Source organism: Galendromus occidentalis, unplaced genomic scaffold (assembly GCF_000255335.2).
Source record: "Galendromus occidentalis unplaced genomic scaffold, Mocc_1.1 scf7180000077485, whole genome shotgun sequence".
NCBI lineage: Eukaryota > Metazoa > Arthropoda > Arachnida > Mesostigmata > Phytoseiidae > Galendromus > Galendromus occidentalis.
The window spans coordinates 1311613-1329679 of record NW_003805473.1 but is presented as its reverse complement, the minus strand read 5'-3'; the positions used below and the strand labels follow the sequence as shown (position 1 = coordinate 1329679).

General features: G+C 51.7%; 2 protein-coding genes across 2 annotated transcripts; one reads left to right on the top strand and one right to left on the bottom strand.

Annotated features, from left to right (window-relative positions):
- On the top strand, positions 1–1435 carry LOC100904377 (uncharacterized). Its single transcript, XM_003745771.1, has 2 exons — positions 1–240; positions 1171–1435. The coding sequence occupies exons 1-2, from the start codon at positions 22–24 to the stop codon at positions 1351–1353; spliced, it is 402 nt and encodes a 133-aa protein (XP_003745819.1). The 5' UTR covers positions 1–21; the 3' UTR covers positions 1354–1435.
- A 2124-nt stretch (positions 1436–3559) lies between these two features.
- LOC100907182 (uncharacterized) lies at positions 3560–14772 on the bottom strand. The gene is given in 3 exon segments (XM_029112173.1): positions 3560–4687; positions 5374–6468; positions 14638–14772. Coding segments are annotated over 3 exon segments (2358 nt in total).
- Positions 14773–18067: the final 3295 nt, after the last annotated feature.

Sequence of the window (18067 nt, the reverse complement as noted above, 5' to 3'; positions counted from 1 at the left end):
TTTTCTATTCTCTAACCAAACATGCTTGTCAAGGCTTCTATCTTCGGGCTTGCAGCAATTCTTGGGCTCGCTGCGAGCCAACTGACCCGAGAGAACATTAAGAACGCTAAAGAGTGTGTTTTCGGCGCGCCGTTTTCGGCCTATGGGGGTTATGCGTGGTCTCGTCTCATCTGTGGCCCTCTGACTCGTCAAGCGAAATACGCCATCGGGCAAGCCGAATTCCGCGGATTGAGCCACAACGTGAGTATCAATAATAATTGAAGCTCTATCGATAGGTATGTAGACACGATGACCTTAGCTGAGCCATGGAACCCCTGCGTCAGAGAGAGCGAAAACCGCTGATTGGTCATCATCCGTCATGCGTTTGTTCCTTTGTGAGAGTTAGGAAGCCATGGTCTCAACTCTAGATCGAGTTATTAGGCAGAACTCGAGTTTCGGAAAGAATTCGAACTGACTAGTGCAGCCTCACCTTACACCCTCGCCTATCGGAGAACATTATCAATTATCGGCAGCGGGAGAGCTCAACGGAGCCAACCCGATCCCGGGAGATATTTTGGAACCGGGTTCGGGCCGCTCCGCTCTCAAAGGCGGAATCGGAAGTCTTCGGCGGAAGCTATTCTCCTGCGGAATCTCCGACCCCGTGGGCGGCGCAAATCATCGGGAAAATTACTCTTTAGGAGATAAGCACTGACATTCCGCGGATGCGAAAGATGGTGCCCGGGACATGTTCGAGTGCATGACTCTCCATGGATATAGCATAATATTACACGAATGAACCATGAGAGCTTGACCACAGGGACATCGCTCATCAGCTTCATATGTAGGTCTGCTGAGAGCATGCAGCTCGGTCGGGTGGCCCCAGCGTCGATTTGACAGGATTGGGGAGAGAGAGGTATGCGGAATCTCGCGCGAGGATACCATTAGATCACCGCAGCGGGGAGCCCTTCGTTTCGTGTCCGACTTGCAGGGTTCTCTCATTCCTTCTCATGACCGCAGAACCTAGACTCCGCATACGGATCAGATATGCGTCGCTGCTACGTATCTAGAAAGCACTCGGCTTCGGAGAAGTTTCTCGAGGGATACTTCTCTTGACTTCTTCTGTTTCCCTCCGCGGAATCGGGCGAGATCATACACTGGTTGTCTTGCTCAATACATCAATTTCCTTTCCAGACGATGCCGAGGGCGGGCGCTTCTTTTGAGATGGTTCACGGCATGATAGACAACCGATTTTGCTCTCTTGCGACGATGGAGAGTTCAGTGCCTCGTTCGGAACCCATGACGAGTGATCTGTGCTGCTACAGTAAAGAGCCAAAATGGGGGCGGACGTGTATTGGTGTATCTGAGAAGAGCTGAGTCTCTCCTGTTTTGAGCTACCTGATTTATTTTTCAATTGATTCGGGGCTTCTTGAGCTGACCGGAATATCTCCCGCGATTGTTGACTGCTAACGATAATGATTGAAGTGCCTTCGAGAGATGGCGATCCGTCTCAATCATAAACAAGCTGACGATACCGATCATGTCTGTACTCGAACGAAGAAGTCTCGACAAGGCCGTCGATACGGAAACTCCGAGACTATCATACCGTCATTTGAAACCGTCTCAAATTCATTGCTGAGAAGGCCCCTGTGTTCTTCCATAAACGGCATATATGAAATCAGCAATTCACTTTAATTTGAATGGAGGACATTTGGGGAACAGCGGTCACGGTGAAGAAATTAAAATGAACGAAGTTCCCGATTCAGCCCCTAGGTCTTTTCAATCCGACGAGGGCACCGGATCAGTTTGGATCGGACAACCTTGAGCTCGAGACTTGATGCACGTCCTCTAAGGTTCGCTACGCGCGGAAGATGAGAGAATTCGAAGCTCGTCGTTCCTCCCTCGGATGCACTCGCACGATCAGAATCGAAACCATCACTCGAATGGTCTCCGAGAGGTGGCCTTCTTAGGTAGGCATACGGACATCTTATTCAACCAATCCTTCTGATCCGATGGAATAGCTTCAGGGGAGTAGAGCATGCACACCCGGCGGAATATCGGAAGGGAGCCTATGAGAGCAATTATCACAGCTTCCCCCCTTGTAGAAAGATTGGGATAGCGTCGGAGTCCGGAGCTGTTCGAAAACTCCATGATTTCAGAGCGAGGCAGCTATGCGTTTGGAGATTCGAAGCACCGAATTCGGCATCTCCTCGCGCTACGAATGTTAATGACCGAAATACGATAGCGCTCCGTATCTCCGGACTGTTACCTGGAATGAGACCCGTGTGTTCTTCGCGGTAGTCGGGCGGCCGAGGGAAATCCAACTCGGCATCGACAACTGTCGTCCCCGTGAATGAATCTCTAGAGACATGCGTGTCGAAGCGAAGTTTCCGAAAGAGATCTCGAGTAACGGGGTGTCGACGCTTTCTCACGCAGTGATTCAGTTGTTCGATGCTCGAGATCCGGTGCTCGATGAGCCCCGGGCTCCTCCGCGAATCGCTCTCTCTTTTTCAAATCTTCCACATCATATTTTCTCACGGCGTGAATCTCGGTTCGGGGATCACCGTCTCAAGAATGCCCTCTGCGTTATCAAATCAGCGAACGCTCACACCACGGACGTGCAGACCACAAAGGCTTACCACAAAATCTGGCCTTTCGATATCGAAATATCATCTCGAGAAGGTCTGGCAGCTGAAGATCGGATACACCACTGATCCGGTGCCCTTGTCGGATTGATAAGACCGAGGGTATTAATCGGAAGCAGCTGAGGTCGAGACGGTGTCGCCTATGGCTCTCTCGTCTCAACAAGGCGACAAAGCCCCTCGAGAACGGAGATCTCTTCCAGCTCTGGCCAGACGAATGCACCTTCGCTGCCGACTCTGGGATTCCAGGCACCCTTGCAGACGCTGATGATGATTGTGGGTCGTCAGAGAATCGGTATGTGAATATGAAAAAATCTCAACGGAGGAATATTTCTGAAGTGCACGGTATCAGACTTCATTACAGGGCACCCGAGGATCATCGAAAGGCCAAATATTTCTTGCCGATAACGGCCGAGCATGACGTTTTATTCTCTAATTCCTTGAACTGAGGGCTCCCGCTTTTCACTGAGACAAGTTAGAAGTTCTTGTATACCATTGTCAAAAAAATATTTTATTGCTCTGATACACTACGTGACGCAAATGGGTTATGCTCCGAGCACGGCCGATATGAGTGGGTTTTTTTAACGCACAGCGCACGCCACGGGAAACTCGTGTTCGAGGCGACAAGTAAGCCAGTGTGGAATTTACAGCAGCATTCGAACATTAATTGGAGGCACTTACGAAACTATTTACAACAGCGTACAATCGTCCATCGAGCGTGGAGGACGGAGGACAATGAGTGGGATCAGAAAGGTTATTCGAAGTACTATTTACAATAGAAATTCAACAAGTCCACACGAGGACACGCCAGACTAGGAGAGCGCACGGGACGACACCGTTGCATGCTTACGTTTCTTCCAGAATGTGTGCTTCTATTCTTCGCCTGAATATATAATAACAATAATTATTAATAATTAAAAACAATGATCATGACATCCTAATCAATTGTCTTTCTTCTGCTCGACGCCCACCACGGTGGGCTCGGGCTCGGAAGCCGCAGATGCAGAAGCGGATGCGGCGGCGGCGGCTGAAGAGGCCGACGATGCCTTCGCTGAAGCCTTCTTCTTCCGAAGGAATCGTCGCTTCTTCCCGTATGAAGCCTCCTCGGGCTCAGCCGATTCCGAAGCAGCCGGCGTCTCCTTCTCGTCGAGGGGCTCGGGCTGGTGGGGCGCATGAGCGATCACTGGAGGATGCGCCACGACGGGCTCATGGTGAATTTCTTTCTGGAGCACGGGCGCGTGGAGAACCTTCTTCTCAGGCTCCGTGTGATGAATCGTGAAATATTGTTGATGGACAGTCGCTCCGTGGTGAGCAGGAGCGTGAGCTGCTTCGTGACTGACCGCCTGCACGGGAGCGTGCTGCTGCTGCTGCTGCACCGGAACGATAGGACCCGCGTGAACTGGCTCGTGGTGGATAATCTGTTGCTCAACGTGCTGAGCATGAATCGGCGCGGCGTGAACTGGAGCGTGATGAATTACTTGCTTTTCCGTATGTTGAACATGGTGATGCACCGGAACCGCATGGACAGGTGCATGGTGCACGACCTGTCTATCGATCTGGTGGTGCTGGACGTGCTGGATAACGGGTTGCGCGTGTGCGTGGTGCACAGGCTGAACGTGTGCGAGGTGAACCTGCTGAGCGTGACTCTGGTGCACTGGCTGAGCGTGTACGTGGTGCACCTGCTGAACGTGTGCGTGGTGCACCTGCTGAACGTGTGCGTGGTGCGCCGGCTGAACGTGAGCGTGGTGCGCCGGCTGAACGTGAGCGTGGTGCACGGGCTGAACGTGTGCGTGATGCACCTGCTGAACGGGTGCCTGGTGCACCTGCTGAACGTGCGCATGGACGGGGATCGCGTGGTGCAGCTGTTGGTGTTGAATGGGCGCATGCTGAACGGCATGGACTGGAATCGCGTGCTGGATCGGAGCCGCATGCTGCAGCTGCACTGCATGTTGTGCAGGGATGGCATGTTGTCGGGGAGCTTCTTGTTGCACTGGGATAATTTGCTGCTGGATGTGCACGGGAACAGCGTGATGATATTGTTCCTGTTGGTAGTGCTGTTGGATCGGGATCTGGAAAGAAAATTCGATTTATTCGAATGCACCGTAAGCTATTGCTTCGATTGATGATTCGAACTTTTCAATGAGTCCATCGTATGCGTGGCTCGCGTGAAGCATCAGGTGTGTGTTACAGAGGATCTTTGGAGCCCGGGACTCCGACAGGACTCCGCCCTCCGATAATAATGACATTCTCCGAAAATTTTCGTCGAGTCATCAGGTTGCATTTGATATTCTTCGAGCGACGAAGAAGAATATCAACATGAAGCGGTATAGGGAACTGCCGTTACCTCCTTGACGCGCTCGACTACTGAATACGTTTGTGGGAAGAGTAGGCGAGACTCCCGGGGAGCCTGGTCCGGACTGGGTCTATGAATACGCAGAACCACAGAACCTTGACTTCGGACATCAACGTCGTCGTCTGAGACGTGACCTTGGTTATGACGTGCCGGCTCGTACTGCTCAGGCTCGTCGGCTAGGTATCGACCGTGGTCGTGAGACTCATAACGTTGATAGGATCTCCGTTCTTCTTCATCGAGCTATGAGTGAATCATGATTAAATCTCAACGGAATCCGCTCAATCGAGTCCCAAGCGCCGTCGATCGAAAGACGAGACGTATCGAGGACTGTCAGGGGAACATATTCGCTGCTGAACAAAATACCCCGGAAATCGGGATTCTGTTATTTCAGGAGGAGCTCACCTTCTCGATGATCTGGTGGTGTTGCTGATCGTGGTGGATAACGTGGGGGCGGATCTTCTGGAGTGGCTGACCATATTGAACCTGATGCTGCTGGAGGTGGAGGATACCATGATGTTGCTGCACGGGGATGATTTCCTTCTGAAGGAGTACAGGTGCCGGCTCTATGACCCTGACGGCTTGTGGAAGGAAGTGCTTAGCGTGGTAAAGGTCGGGTTTCTTGACGAGTGGCGCGAATTTGTGGCCCCTCTGGTGAAGTTGAGGGGCGGGTATCTCTACGAGCCCAGCGTTACGGATAACCGTGCGCGATTTCAGGTCAGGAATTTCAGCGCTGAAGTGCTTCTGAACTGGGATCACTTGACGGTGGAGTGCGATTGGCGCTCCATAATGGCCCCCGATTTGTCCTTCGATGAGTCCATGCTCTTCGACGGGAGTTCCGTACGAAAGGGAAGCGATAGGACCTCCGTAGTGCCCGGCCTCCTTGATCGGGAAACCATGGGGAATGTGGGAAACGGGTCTCAGAATACCGACGTCCGATCCTCTCACGATGGGGATCTTAAGTGGGAGTTTGTTCCCGCCCAAAAGAGCTCTGAGCTCGGCCGAAGCTTTCTCAGCCTGGAATTCCCTGATGAGAGGCCCGTCGAGTCGCAGACCTTTCGAAACTTCGTAGCCTTTCAGGATGTCGTCCACTTCAGGGCCCTTGAGCGGTATGACGGGTAGACCCCGATTCGCTTTCGGTATCACCTTGAAGCCTTTGCCGTTGAAGCTGAGTTCTCTGGACGTGTCGTAGTCCTTGATGAACTTCGCGATGCTACCGTCATCTTTTAGTCCGTCGGTGGGCAAGAACGTTACGAGATCGCTACTGAACCCCTTGAAGGGAATGCCTTTCGGGGCGAAAGATAACTTGTTCAGGTTGGGATACAGCGATCCGTAAGAGAAGGAGTCCAACGAAAGAAGAGGGTCCGGCTGCGCGCCGAGGTAGAATGGATATCCTGAATAGCAATGAGAAAAACAGCGTTAGGGAATCACTGTTGCGAATGGAACAAGAACAAAGCAAGCTCGGCGGAACAATGCCGTCCGGTAACGCTCGGCACATACCTGCGTCGGCTCGAGCCGCCAGGAGAATGATAGCTAAGGACAACATTAGATGGGTTTTCTGAAAGCGAAGAACCGTTGTAGCGGGAAGTCGGGACAATAACTACTAATTCTACGAGTGAAACCGCCACCGACTGCAAATGTGCTCTTAGGAGAGTCCCGCGATAGGCAGCACCGTGGACTACGTAATCAAGAGAGAACGAATGACACGCCGCGCACGTACGAAAATTAAGTCGAAACTACCTATTCACGATCGACGTACGGAGCGGGTTCGGAATAAGAGCTCGACTCGGGTCGCCCAAAGTTGACGAATATTTCCACGACTGAACGCCCGAGCGGGAAAGAAATGCTCCAATTGGCAACGTCGGGATTAAAAGTTTCGCCACGAAACTCGGAGCGCCGCACAAGGAGCTTCTCAAGCGGAGCGTATAATCGGCTCCGGATTCCCAGGAATTGAAAGAGACTCTCAATGAAGCCTAATGCATGCGCGACTCCGACGGGAAAACGTTCCGTTCACAACATTCACGAATTCTACAGGTATTCCATGCGGCACGTAATCCTTGAACAGCACGTGAAACACTGCTGACTCCTCGTGATGCGATCGTCGGTCGTAGATGCGTTCGCATCTACGATGCTCGTAGACAACGGCAGCGGCCGGAGCACGGTCTCACACAGGTATCCAAGTGTGCGGAAGAGGTGCGGCTCACAGAGTATTGGCGCTCACCATTATGTCGTTTACAATGAGCTCCGAGTACGAGTTACGAACACACGGACACACGGGACATGAAGAAAACGTAGCACGCACACTCAACACGAGCAGTGCTTCGACTTTTGGTCGGGACGCTCACGTTCACTTGCTTTTATGCGCCCCCTTCCTCTCCTGTGTGAATCAGGGGGACCATCCGAATCAAAACGTCACAGCAACTCTCCTAAAACTGGCAACATGGCAAGCTAGTGGCAAGGCAAGCCGCCGGGCCCGCAGACGCATGGAAGCCCGGACAGACGGACTGACGGGCCGGCCCCTGTTACACTTTCTCCCCGGGTCCGACCCAGGCGTCGCGCCGGCCGCTCCAGAACCGTTCTGCTCACTTCATACGATTCGAACGGTCACTGACTTTTTGGGCTGGTATTGCCAAGTATTACCGACGATACTGTGATGACTTTCATCGCCTTCTGCTTCCAAAGTCCGGTTGCTTGCTTTCTTGTGGGCTATCCGTTCGTCAGCTCGAAAGACGAACCGAGCGACCGCTGCGGCATAGATGGCATTGCAGCCGAGCCGTCATCGGTCCAGCCGATCTCATCGAATGGAATCGGGCGAACGAAAGCATCTCCCAAGGTGAATCCTGCACAAGCTCTGGGAAATTTAACGGCAAACATGATTCAAATGGGGAAATAAACGGTCGACAGATAAACAAACGGAGAGAAGAGAGTGCCCAATTATCTAGCTTGCTGTCATCATAATTTCTATTGGTATTATTCAGACTCTGGGGTATTTACTACATTTTGCAACAATGTTTCCGTGAGCACGGCGAAGATTGCTCGGGCCCCGCGCTTCGGCGCGCTCTAGCTTTGCAAATCGCTTAAATTCGGAAAACGAGCTCAATAGATTGCAGCAGTGTGTACACATGTTTGTGTTTTCTCGGATAAACTGCTCTTGATCGCGCAAAGTTTCACAACGCCTGTGCAGTCACTGCTTTCGGAATTCCCCGCGCCAATTCTGATCCGAACAAATTTACTCGACTCACCTGTGCAGTGCATGATAGGATCGATCGATGTGAGGATCGGGCGATCCATTTGGAGGCTCGAGCTTCTGATTCCAGAGCGCAGATATTTCCAGAATGAATGCGAGGGTGAACGCGGCAGATAGTTCAATGGATTCGGGATTCAATGCCTCAATCCGGATTGTGAGATGATTCGGAGCCAGTTACCGATGGGAGAAAGTTTTTTCCGTCGTCTGAATTGTCGATCGAATTGCGACGACGACTTCGATGAAAACCTGACGGAGAGCGCCTCTTGACGCATTTTTTGATTGCGAAGGCTCCCGAGCGAGATGAGAAGCTTTAAACACACAAAGGAATCCCAGAGTTGTAATTCTCCATAACATTTCAGGTTCGCGAGGGCGGATCCGGAGAAAGCCATCCCCGCCCACTTGACTACGGGCTCCGTTCCACAATGAAGATCGGTAACCTTGGGAGTGATTTGATTTGTTCTGGCCGCCGCGATTTGAATCATTATTTGGAGTTCATCGCGTTCGGACAATGGCGTGCGATTATGGCGCCAATGACGAGGCTATTCAAAAGAAAATAAAGACGGACACTTTTCCCGCAGTCGATTAAGGACTTCTGCTCCACTTCACACCGTTGAGGAGATTATTGTGCCGCCGCTCGGCTTGTCAAATATCGGAGCATCATAGACCGTGAAGCGACCGAATCCTCATTTCATCCGTCGATCCATTCGGAATCTTGGATCCAAGGGCGATTTTCTCGCACGCGACGCTCATAATTTCTACGTATGGTTCTACCCTGCGCAACGCATCTCCTAATTATTGCTCTAGATTCAAATCGACACCAACGTTCCGACGCTTGAATTAGATCGAATGATTGTATCTGTGATGGATTAGGTAACGGTTTTACAGCTTTATTTCACGGCATGGTATCGCGACCGCATCCTGGAGTTTGACGATCGATCGATGGCGACGCTTGTCGACGGATCGATCGTCCGAGTCCCGTACAAGCTTTCTGGAGGAAGTGAATTGAGGTTCAGCGAGTCGGCGTATCTCGTGACCGCCCTCCTTCTCGAACGGCCCCCAATTGCTCCTTTCGTACACGTTTCGGCTCGTCGACCCACACGAATCGTGGTTTGAATGAATGCATATTCAAACATATCCCAAACGCGGGACTCTGGAGTCTCGGGTCGCGTGCCGGCAATGACAACATTCTGATGGTGGACGCAAAAGGTTGCCATCATCGATCGACTAGCTAGTATGTATTACGATTAGGGAAGAATGTCTCGTTACTTGACAACATCTCGAGGAATCGAACCTTCCCCCCGGCCGCGACGGACACCTGCCGGCGTCGCACACGTCGTCGACACATAGGACACATGTAATGATGTATTTCATAATTCTTTGCTTGCGCCGCCCGGCGAATTCCTTATTGGATCTCATCATCGCGTACCCGCTACTGCCTCCATCTTAATTGTCATCTGATCTGACGAAGGCATAATATGTGACAGCAAAAGCTGTAAGCAATCATATATCGGAGCGGACCCTTCTTTTGGGGACTGGGCGGACAACGTCTGCGCGGTCGATTCCGACGGCGAACGTCGTCGGCTATCGAAGGCGAAGCGTATGGAATGCGAGTCTTTGGGAGATTGCATATTCTAGCTCGAGTTCTCCTCGTATTCGAATTCCTGCTACCGATTCGGAACTGCACCGGAGGAATAAGGAGCGAGCTGCCCGAGGGATCTACGACTTCGTGAGGAGCTAGCTGTACGTTTCCCTCGGCGGAGCGAGACTTCGGGAGCCGGCGGCTACACAACCAAGAGATCCCGTTTTTCCCCTATTTTTTACGCCTCCTGCCGCCAACCAGTGGAGTCTGAATCTCGCAGAAGTCCTCTGTGGGCTATATCGGCGAACTCGCACAGTGACGAACATTCGAGGAGCATGCGGGCTCTTTCCCAATGGGTTCCTTTCCCCATCCTGAGGGAATCGACACCGAGGCTACGGGTGACAAGAAACGGGAAGGAAGGAAATCCGGCGAAGATTCGCGACAAACTGATTTCCGTCCGGCTTCTCGTTTCGTCAACGCAGACTGGCGAGTCAGGTTTCGACCGGTTGCTCCGTCCGGATTCCTGAATCACTATCTGTCTGTTTATGGTAATTCTCATTTAGTACCAGCTCGTAAATCGAGCTATCTGTCCAAGTATCTATGCAACTTCATCCAGGAGCAGTCTAGATCTCGGTCGGTTACCGCGACTAACAACTCTGTTGACGGAACGTGCCGAGTAGCAACGATCACGATAGCGAAGGAGAGAGGCGGACTCGAAGCCCGAGGATCGCTCCCACCCCACTCACGGTCCTGCCTGGGAATCGGTGAGTCTCGCTTCCTAAACCGACGAGAAGAAATTTAGGTGCCGCTACGTCTGCCCAAATATGGATTCATCCTGTCTTCGCTTCCTGCAGAGGCGAGATCTATTACGGCCGGCTCAGCACCAACTGACATGAAAGTTTCTCATTTTCAGCGATTCCGGCTCGTATATATTTTTTAGGGCCGACGATATGAACAGAGTCAGCGGCGGGACGACTTTCACTTGTTGAACGTACGCCGGCGAACGCACCGCTTGTCACGTGCTTGCCTCACGATGCTCGCGAGCGTTTCCGTGAAAAAGATGTGGTCCGAAGAGGGCTGGTAATTGTTGCTGGTCGTCAATTTCTGTAGCCGAAAAATCGGCGACCGCGCCGGCCGGTACGAGAACCACCGGAGACGCTCCTTTCGCCGCCACCGTCGTCCGCCTGATAGAAATATTGGAGCTAAAATCGCACATTAAACGCAGAAGCCTCATGTGAGCGCAGGACGGACGGACGGACGGACGGACCGGCCACTCGGTCGGTCGGTAGCATCTGCTCGCCGCCAGTAGCCACGTTCGTGCTTGAGATATTGGAAGCGGTGCAAGGCTGTTGCCAACAGGAAGACCAATGCTGTATTTAATGGCGTCTCTATCTGGAGAGGAAAAAAAATGGAATACTCCGCTACATCGGACGTCTTGTTGACGGGCTTGAAGCTACGCCGAAATCTACGGAGTCGGTGGGTTGTGGCCGCTTCGGTGCGACGTTGCTTTCCCTCATTTCTTCTCGTCGTCTACATATGTCGACCATCGAATCTGACCGTTTCCTTTGGCCGCTTTTGGATAGAATAATCCTTTCATATCCCTTCCGTCGAATTGATTCCGCATTTTCGGCGGTGATTCTCGAACGTTTTTGATTAAGCCGCGCGAGCACTTCACACCTGAAGTGCGATTACGGCATCGGCTCCAGTTTTACGATCAAGAGCTCGGAGAAACATCAATATTGTTCCAATCTTTTCCGGAAGGCTGTTTTAATTGGAACAACTTGCTCACCGCCGACGTTCCTAAATCAGATCAGGCATCTTCTTTTTCGAACGCCTTCTTAGATTCAAATCTCGCATCGAAGTCGGTATGAGAGTCGATACGAATTGGCAACGAAGTCTCGCACGAGCTTCTCGACTCCGAGGGGAACGCGTATTCACCTGATCATGATTTGGTGCCTGAATATTGACTTCAACCGCTCTCCTTGAGGGTACGCGGGTCGAAAGCCTGAGAGAACTCGGAACATTGCTTATCAGGGGGTTCTATCGCGCGAGGTCTTATCAAGCTCGAATCCGGGAGTGGAATATTCTGCGCTGCGATAGCATCGTTTCATTCGACTGACCGAGAGCTTCTTGCAACCAGCTCACGGAGAGACTCGCTAGGTTTATAGGCAACTGAGCGGGAAAACGTCCGGGACTTTTGCGAGCGCTCGCCAATCGAGTAATCTCGGTAATAGTCAGCAACAGCAGGAAATTTCCGCCGCACTTCGGAAGAGTGTTTCAATAATTGATCATCCGAGGAACTTCCCCGCTGCTTTCGGAAACTTCCTCTGCACGCGCGACGTCTCGATGCGCGACTTCTGATTCGCATGCGACACTGTTCTGGCCAGACCGTTATTGGAGCCGTTCTTCGAGCGTCTACATCGGATGAAGACGTCGTGGGAGCGAGAGGCACCGCAGAGCAACAACGTGGATTGTACGACTTCCCCGGCAGGGCTAAAGGATTCCATTACCCATCCGGCAGCAAACGCTGAAGGTGTGTTCAGATCGCTGATCCGCACAATGCTCGGAATCATGTCGGCGCACGAAGACGTACCCGGAACATAATGAAGTTTTTTATTAGGTCTTCTTGTTCTGCTTCTGAAATAGCGATCTGATCGGCTTCACGAGTTATCGACTCCTCGTATTAAACGCTTGATTTATGGAGGCAGTCGAAGTGACTCGTCTATTCGTCGGTACATCCGTAATTGAGCTATGACGCTACTTGAGTACGATACGAATGAGGAATCTCCCGCGAAGGATGGCACTTTCGCTTTCCGATGGAACAAAAATTCCATCTCGCGGTCCCAGATACGTTCAGTGGGACGCATCGCTCGAAAAAAGAATCGCCTTGCCCCAGCATATCATCGAGCTGATATACGAGTCGTTAAGTCAGACGCGTTCAAGAAGTATGGGAAGCCCGTGTTTTTATCTGGTAGCTGTGAAGATTTCCTTACTTCATGCCCCCGTTTCCGCGCAATCTGCCGTCAAAAACGTCGTCTTCGTCGATCAGGGAATGTTTTGTCACTCGTCTGTTAATAATAATAATAGTAATAAAATCGACGATTCGTCCTCATCGGGCTGATCAAGTTTGATTCAGATTAGTTTTTTTACCTTCGTTTCTCCACTCTCACTGATATCCTTGATGTTACGTAGAAGAGGGCGCCGCCTGGGGCTTTTGTGGATTTGCTGTGGAAGATCCGTTGCCAGTGCTGAGGGCGCCAGTGGGTCAGCCGTCACGGAGCGTGACCGGGCTCCAACGGAAGCGAATGTATGTCCGATGTTTTTGTTCTATGCGGCGAGCTCATTTGACTTGGTGGCCATAACTTTCTTGATTACGTCGCGACGACGCGTCGTCTCGGTGGGGAATGCTGAGAATATGATGAGATTATTGGAATCGTCCGGTATGGAGCACATGTGGTAATTCCCTCACCGACCGACCAAGAGCGCTCGACGTGCCCCACGTGAGCCACTTCAGAAAGCAATGGGGATGCTGCGTACCCAGTGGATGCAATGGGTCGATTTGATGAGTCGTAAACTATCCGCATCGATCGATGAGTCGAGCTATCAGTCAGCACGCTCACAAAGCTTCCGATGCTTGCGATGCAGCTCTTCGCTTCAAGATCGTTTGTTACTAGATCAATAGTTGGCGTTCGCGAAGGCCCCGCCCAATATCGTTCAGATATCCATTTATCAATAAGCGAACTTCCGAAGACACCGTTCCATGTCAGTACATCGAGTATTTTATTTACCGAATCGATCCGCTCGCTCTGTAAACGTCTTCAAGAGCGTTTGTTCGTGCATTCTGCTGCGGAAAGTCAACGTTCGAAATCATTGTTTGAAAAGCGACAACGGTAGCGGCAACTCTGGCAGCTCTTGTATCGAAAATGATGAGCGTCAAATTGCTGAATAACTACACGCACCATCGAGCACGGAACAGGCCGAAAATTCACCCATTAATCGACTCTTGAACCGGAGAATTAAGCAGGCGAAAAACGAACACGATCGACGAGGCAGTTTTCGAGCTCTTCGCAAGAAGCACTCTCTCCATGGGGTGGTGCGTCAGGTGTCAGTTCCCTTCGGAGCCCCTTGGAAGCATTCCCGGTCGGTATTTTATTCTGATCATCCGCCAGGCGGTGGCCAAAGGTTCCGAAGGCCTACGGTGAAGTTTTCGAGCCCTGAAAGCGTCCGGTCGCGATAATAGGTAGGCATCCCACGCTGATACCTGCCCGGGGCAATGATTCCGATCGAGGACCTTCGCTTATTATGGACGGGGTCTTGGGGCGTACGGGGATCCGCAGATGACACTCGGGCCGTATCGCTACGTCGTCGATCTGATGTTCTCGGAAAATCATCGAAGTTCATCCGCTGGATTGCAAGCACTGTGGCGTCGTTGCTCTTGTGACGGCCACGATCACATACACGGCCAGACGTATCCAGCAGCGCTGCTCCAATGATGATGATGAGGACGACAACGATGGAACCAGAGCCGATGATGATGCTGACGACAACGATCAATAATTCCCTGAGACAGCTGTCGACTGACTGAGCCGCAAGCATCATCATTCTCATCGGTAGCGAATGCGCGGAAGTCTAACCAAATTCGTCTGTATTTCGGCGAATCTGATTTTTCTTTTGTCGATTTCTATCGGGCGGAAAACCCCGACCGGAATGAAATGCTTTACACGACTAGAACAGACAGGTCGCTTCGAACTCAAGAAAATTCCGAACGGCATCGAGCTCTCCAGAATGCTCGTCGTAAAGCACCGAAGTATCGGTTCCGATCGGGAGGAGCCCCGCCGATCACCTTTTCCCATTTGTACACCTTCACCTGTCGGCTACTGTTGGGGGACTTGAATAGTTTTTCGCGTTTTGCAGCTTTCTTGAGAAAGTACCGGAACATTCGGGATGCGACCGGAGTCGAGTCGACGGATGCGGACATGGCATTACGATTCTTTCTGGGTGAATGGAAGCTGAGTGCCCATGGACGGAACGTCTGTTCCGCAATTCACGGACAAATCGCGAGCACGATTGAGACAGAAGCTGAGAATCGTTTCCTTAGTTCATATCGGATCCATGCAGATTTTTTATTCCATTTCCCTTCCTCGGGTCGGAAGGAGACGACGACGCGATCGCCTTCAGCGCGAGTCCTGCCGAGACAGACGGTCTGGATCCCGTCATTCGGTAATTCATAATTTTCCGGCCAATATTCCGAAATGTATGCTCATCCGTAACAACGCTGTATTCGCGCACCCGGAGGGATCCTTTACTGACTACGCAACGCGATCGGCAAGCCCATTGATAAGGGTCCGTATCGCTCTACGATGATAATATGTCCATCGACGTCATACTGAAATTCAGGTGAAGTCACGGTATCACCTTGCTTCCGTAGACGCCTTATGTGAGCTTTGTTCCCAATATTGTCGTTGATAAAATAGCCCGCGAAGAACAGCTGATCTCGGCGAAGATAGATCATATGCATAACGAACTCTCGTTTGAATATATCTGCAAGATTGCTTAGTTAGTGGTGCAAGGACAAGGGACAGCAGATGATAGCATCGATCCGTTGCCGAATTTCTCCCTATCTATCCCGAAACTACTTTCGCTCTGCTAGTTGGGCAAGCGACCGATCGATACAATCGTAGCGGACACATCCTCCAAAGCGGAGATCCAATTGAGTTACAATGACGGTTCGTACTTATGTCGAGGGACGGGGAACTTTTGTTTTTCGGCCAAAAATCCACGATACTTTTACGATAAAATCAAGCCTCGTCCTTCCGCTTATCACAACGGAATCGATTTCCCAGCGCATAGTCTGCTGCTACAGGGCGCCTGACGTCCGAATTGTGAGAACTCTATCTCTCGCGGAATTCGAAGTACGCGAAACTCAGCCGTCGACAAAGCTCATGCGGGATTCGGAAGCGTACGAGTGGCGCTGACCTCTCCATGACGCTAACAATCAGTCAGACTGTTTGTGTGTGGCCTGTGGATCTGATTCCATGGCTCAACGCGGGGTACCTACCCTTCCCAAGATCGGCTCCACCAGTACGGCTCGGGTCAGCTGGTACGTCCGTCGCCCGTCCGGACGATCCGACCGCCGTCGTATGGACGAACGCAGGTTGCTCCGCGCGCCGTCGGACGCGACAGGTGGACGAAATTCTTCCATTTCATGACCAGCGGCTACTTGTTCGATAACGCAATGAACGAGCGTAACACGCGTAAGAGTGAATAGCTCCGACGTATTTCGGCCGACTGCGCCCCTGGACGCAGCTGCTACTGCTGCTGTTGCCTGCCAACAAGAAAGCGAATCCGCGAGACAAACCGGAAATGCCAGCCGGTGACTTCGTAATAATAACAATAATTGTGATATTTCAACCTCGGGGCGTTCGGTGTTGCTCAGACAACGTCAACCGATTCGGTCCGACCCGTTGAGGCCGGGGCGAAAAAATGTTCACCGTGTCAAGACTTTTTTTTGCATCCATACTTTCCTCTGCGTTTTTGCATGGGCGTCCGAATCGATCGCCGCTCGATGAAGCTCCTCGAGCAACCAAGGGATGGGAGAATATTATTTTGCGTGGGACAGGGCCCGAGGGAATCATTCGTATCATGAATCGAAGCGTTTTCTCTGCTTCGGCCATGCGATTGATTCCGGGAATTGAAAACAATATCTGCCACCTATTCATGATTTATTGATCGAGGAATAGATAGTCATAATTCGAACTCGAAAATGACGGAACGGCCCCGCACAGAGAACGTGTTCTAGCCCACATATATACAAAGGCTCGGTTTGGGGGCACTTCAGCTCAACTATGTCATCTCGACCGAGTTGGGGTTCCGAACTCACGTAACGGGTCAGGGTCCGTCGGACGTGCCCTGGATCATGGCGTGTGGAGACACAAACAATCCTACCGTCGATGTTGTGTCGGGCGAGCTCAAACACTCTCGGCTGCTTTCCAAGAGCCCGAACTCAGCAGGCCACACTTTTCGGACGCGAATGCTACCACAAATAATTTTTTTTCGTTTGCGCTTGGGGTGGTCGACGTCGTCGGCATCGTCGTTACGATATTGAATTACGAGGGTCACCCGCCAAGAAATCTAGTTACATTGACCGAGAGGCTGCCGACGGCGCCCACATGATCGTCGGATCCTTCGTTTGCTTGTTTAGATGTCGCGACGGATGCTCCGTAAGTGGCTCAATTCGAGGATTATAACGTTCGGAGGTTCCCGGAGGAATTAGAGAGCGAAGCCTGCGCATTTGCAGAACAATCTCCTCTATGTCTGACGCGCTATAACGCGTGCGAGCTCGACGCGGCGGGGGATTGAACGTTTCTGGATTTTGATTCCGTGGGGCAACGCTCAGCTGATGCGGTCAAGGTCCTTGCCCACGGGCTCTGTCACTGGCGCAAAAGCTCGAGAACGTTCAGTCGTGCGGAGAACTCGTCCAATCCTTCTGTGGCTGCGCGGTTCAGAATGATGCTTCTGTCAGATCTGCTGAAGGTCACGGAACCTGCGATGGACGATGCCCCATCGGCGTCCGAATGCTCTGCGCGTGACGAAGACCGAACACTACAGGCGAATCGCAGCGGCAGTATTTGGCCAAGATGGAGAATTTGACGGAGCACTGGCAAGCAGCGGTCGCTCTAATACTGAACCTTCTCGAGAGCATACGCAAGGGATTCAGGAAACGGGTCATCCCGAGGAAAAACGTCTTGTATGAGATCTGTTCCCGCTCTGTTTCCCTCCTCCGAGTGCTTGTTTCCAGATTACTCAGTCAGTTCAGAACAACAGCCCCCGAGGAGTGGGACTGACTGTTCTTCAGTCTCTTCACAAACACTGTCAGCCCTTCGACTTCTTCGAATGTTGTTCCGGTAGTTTTGCTTTTCGATGCAAAAACAGATGATGATACGGGCTAAACCATGGAGGAATTTTATATTTCTCGATGTCGTCCATCGATGAGACGTGATGCTGCCGATTGAGGCAGCGGGAAGAAAAACGGGCGAAAAGATTCGGACTTCTGGCATCAGTCGATGATTTTTGTTGTTCTGACGCTTCCGCATAACTGTCCCTTCGGTTTACCGAATGATCTGCCGAGTTGCCAACGCATTGATTCGGGGGGCTTATTCCATCGAAATTCTCCGCCTTTCCTTTCCATTCGAGTTCTTCCTCAAACAATCGATGTTCACCATCACACTCAGGTGGTACTCGATGCTTCTTCTGTCGCGCCCAACCCTGTACCG

Coding starts and splice junctions, on each gene's coding strand:
- LOC100904377 (XM_003745771.1), top strand. CDS start 22: ATGCTTGTCAAGGCTTCTATCTTCGGGCTTGCAGCAATTCTTGGGCTC. Junction 241..1,170: donor TCCGCGGATTGAGCCACAAC/GTGAGTATCAAT, acceptor TTTCCTTTCCAG/ACGATGCCGAGGGCGGGCGC.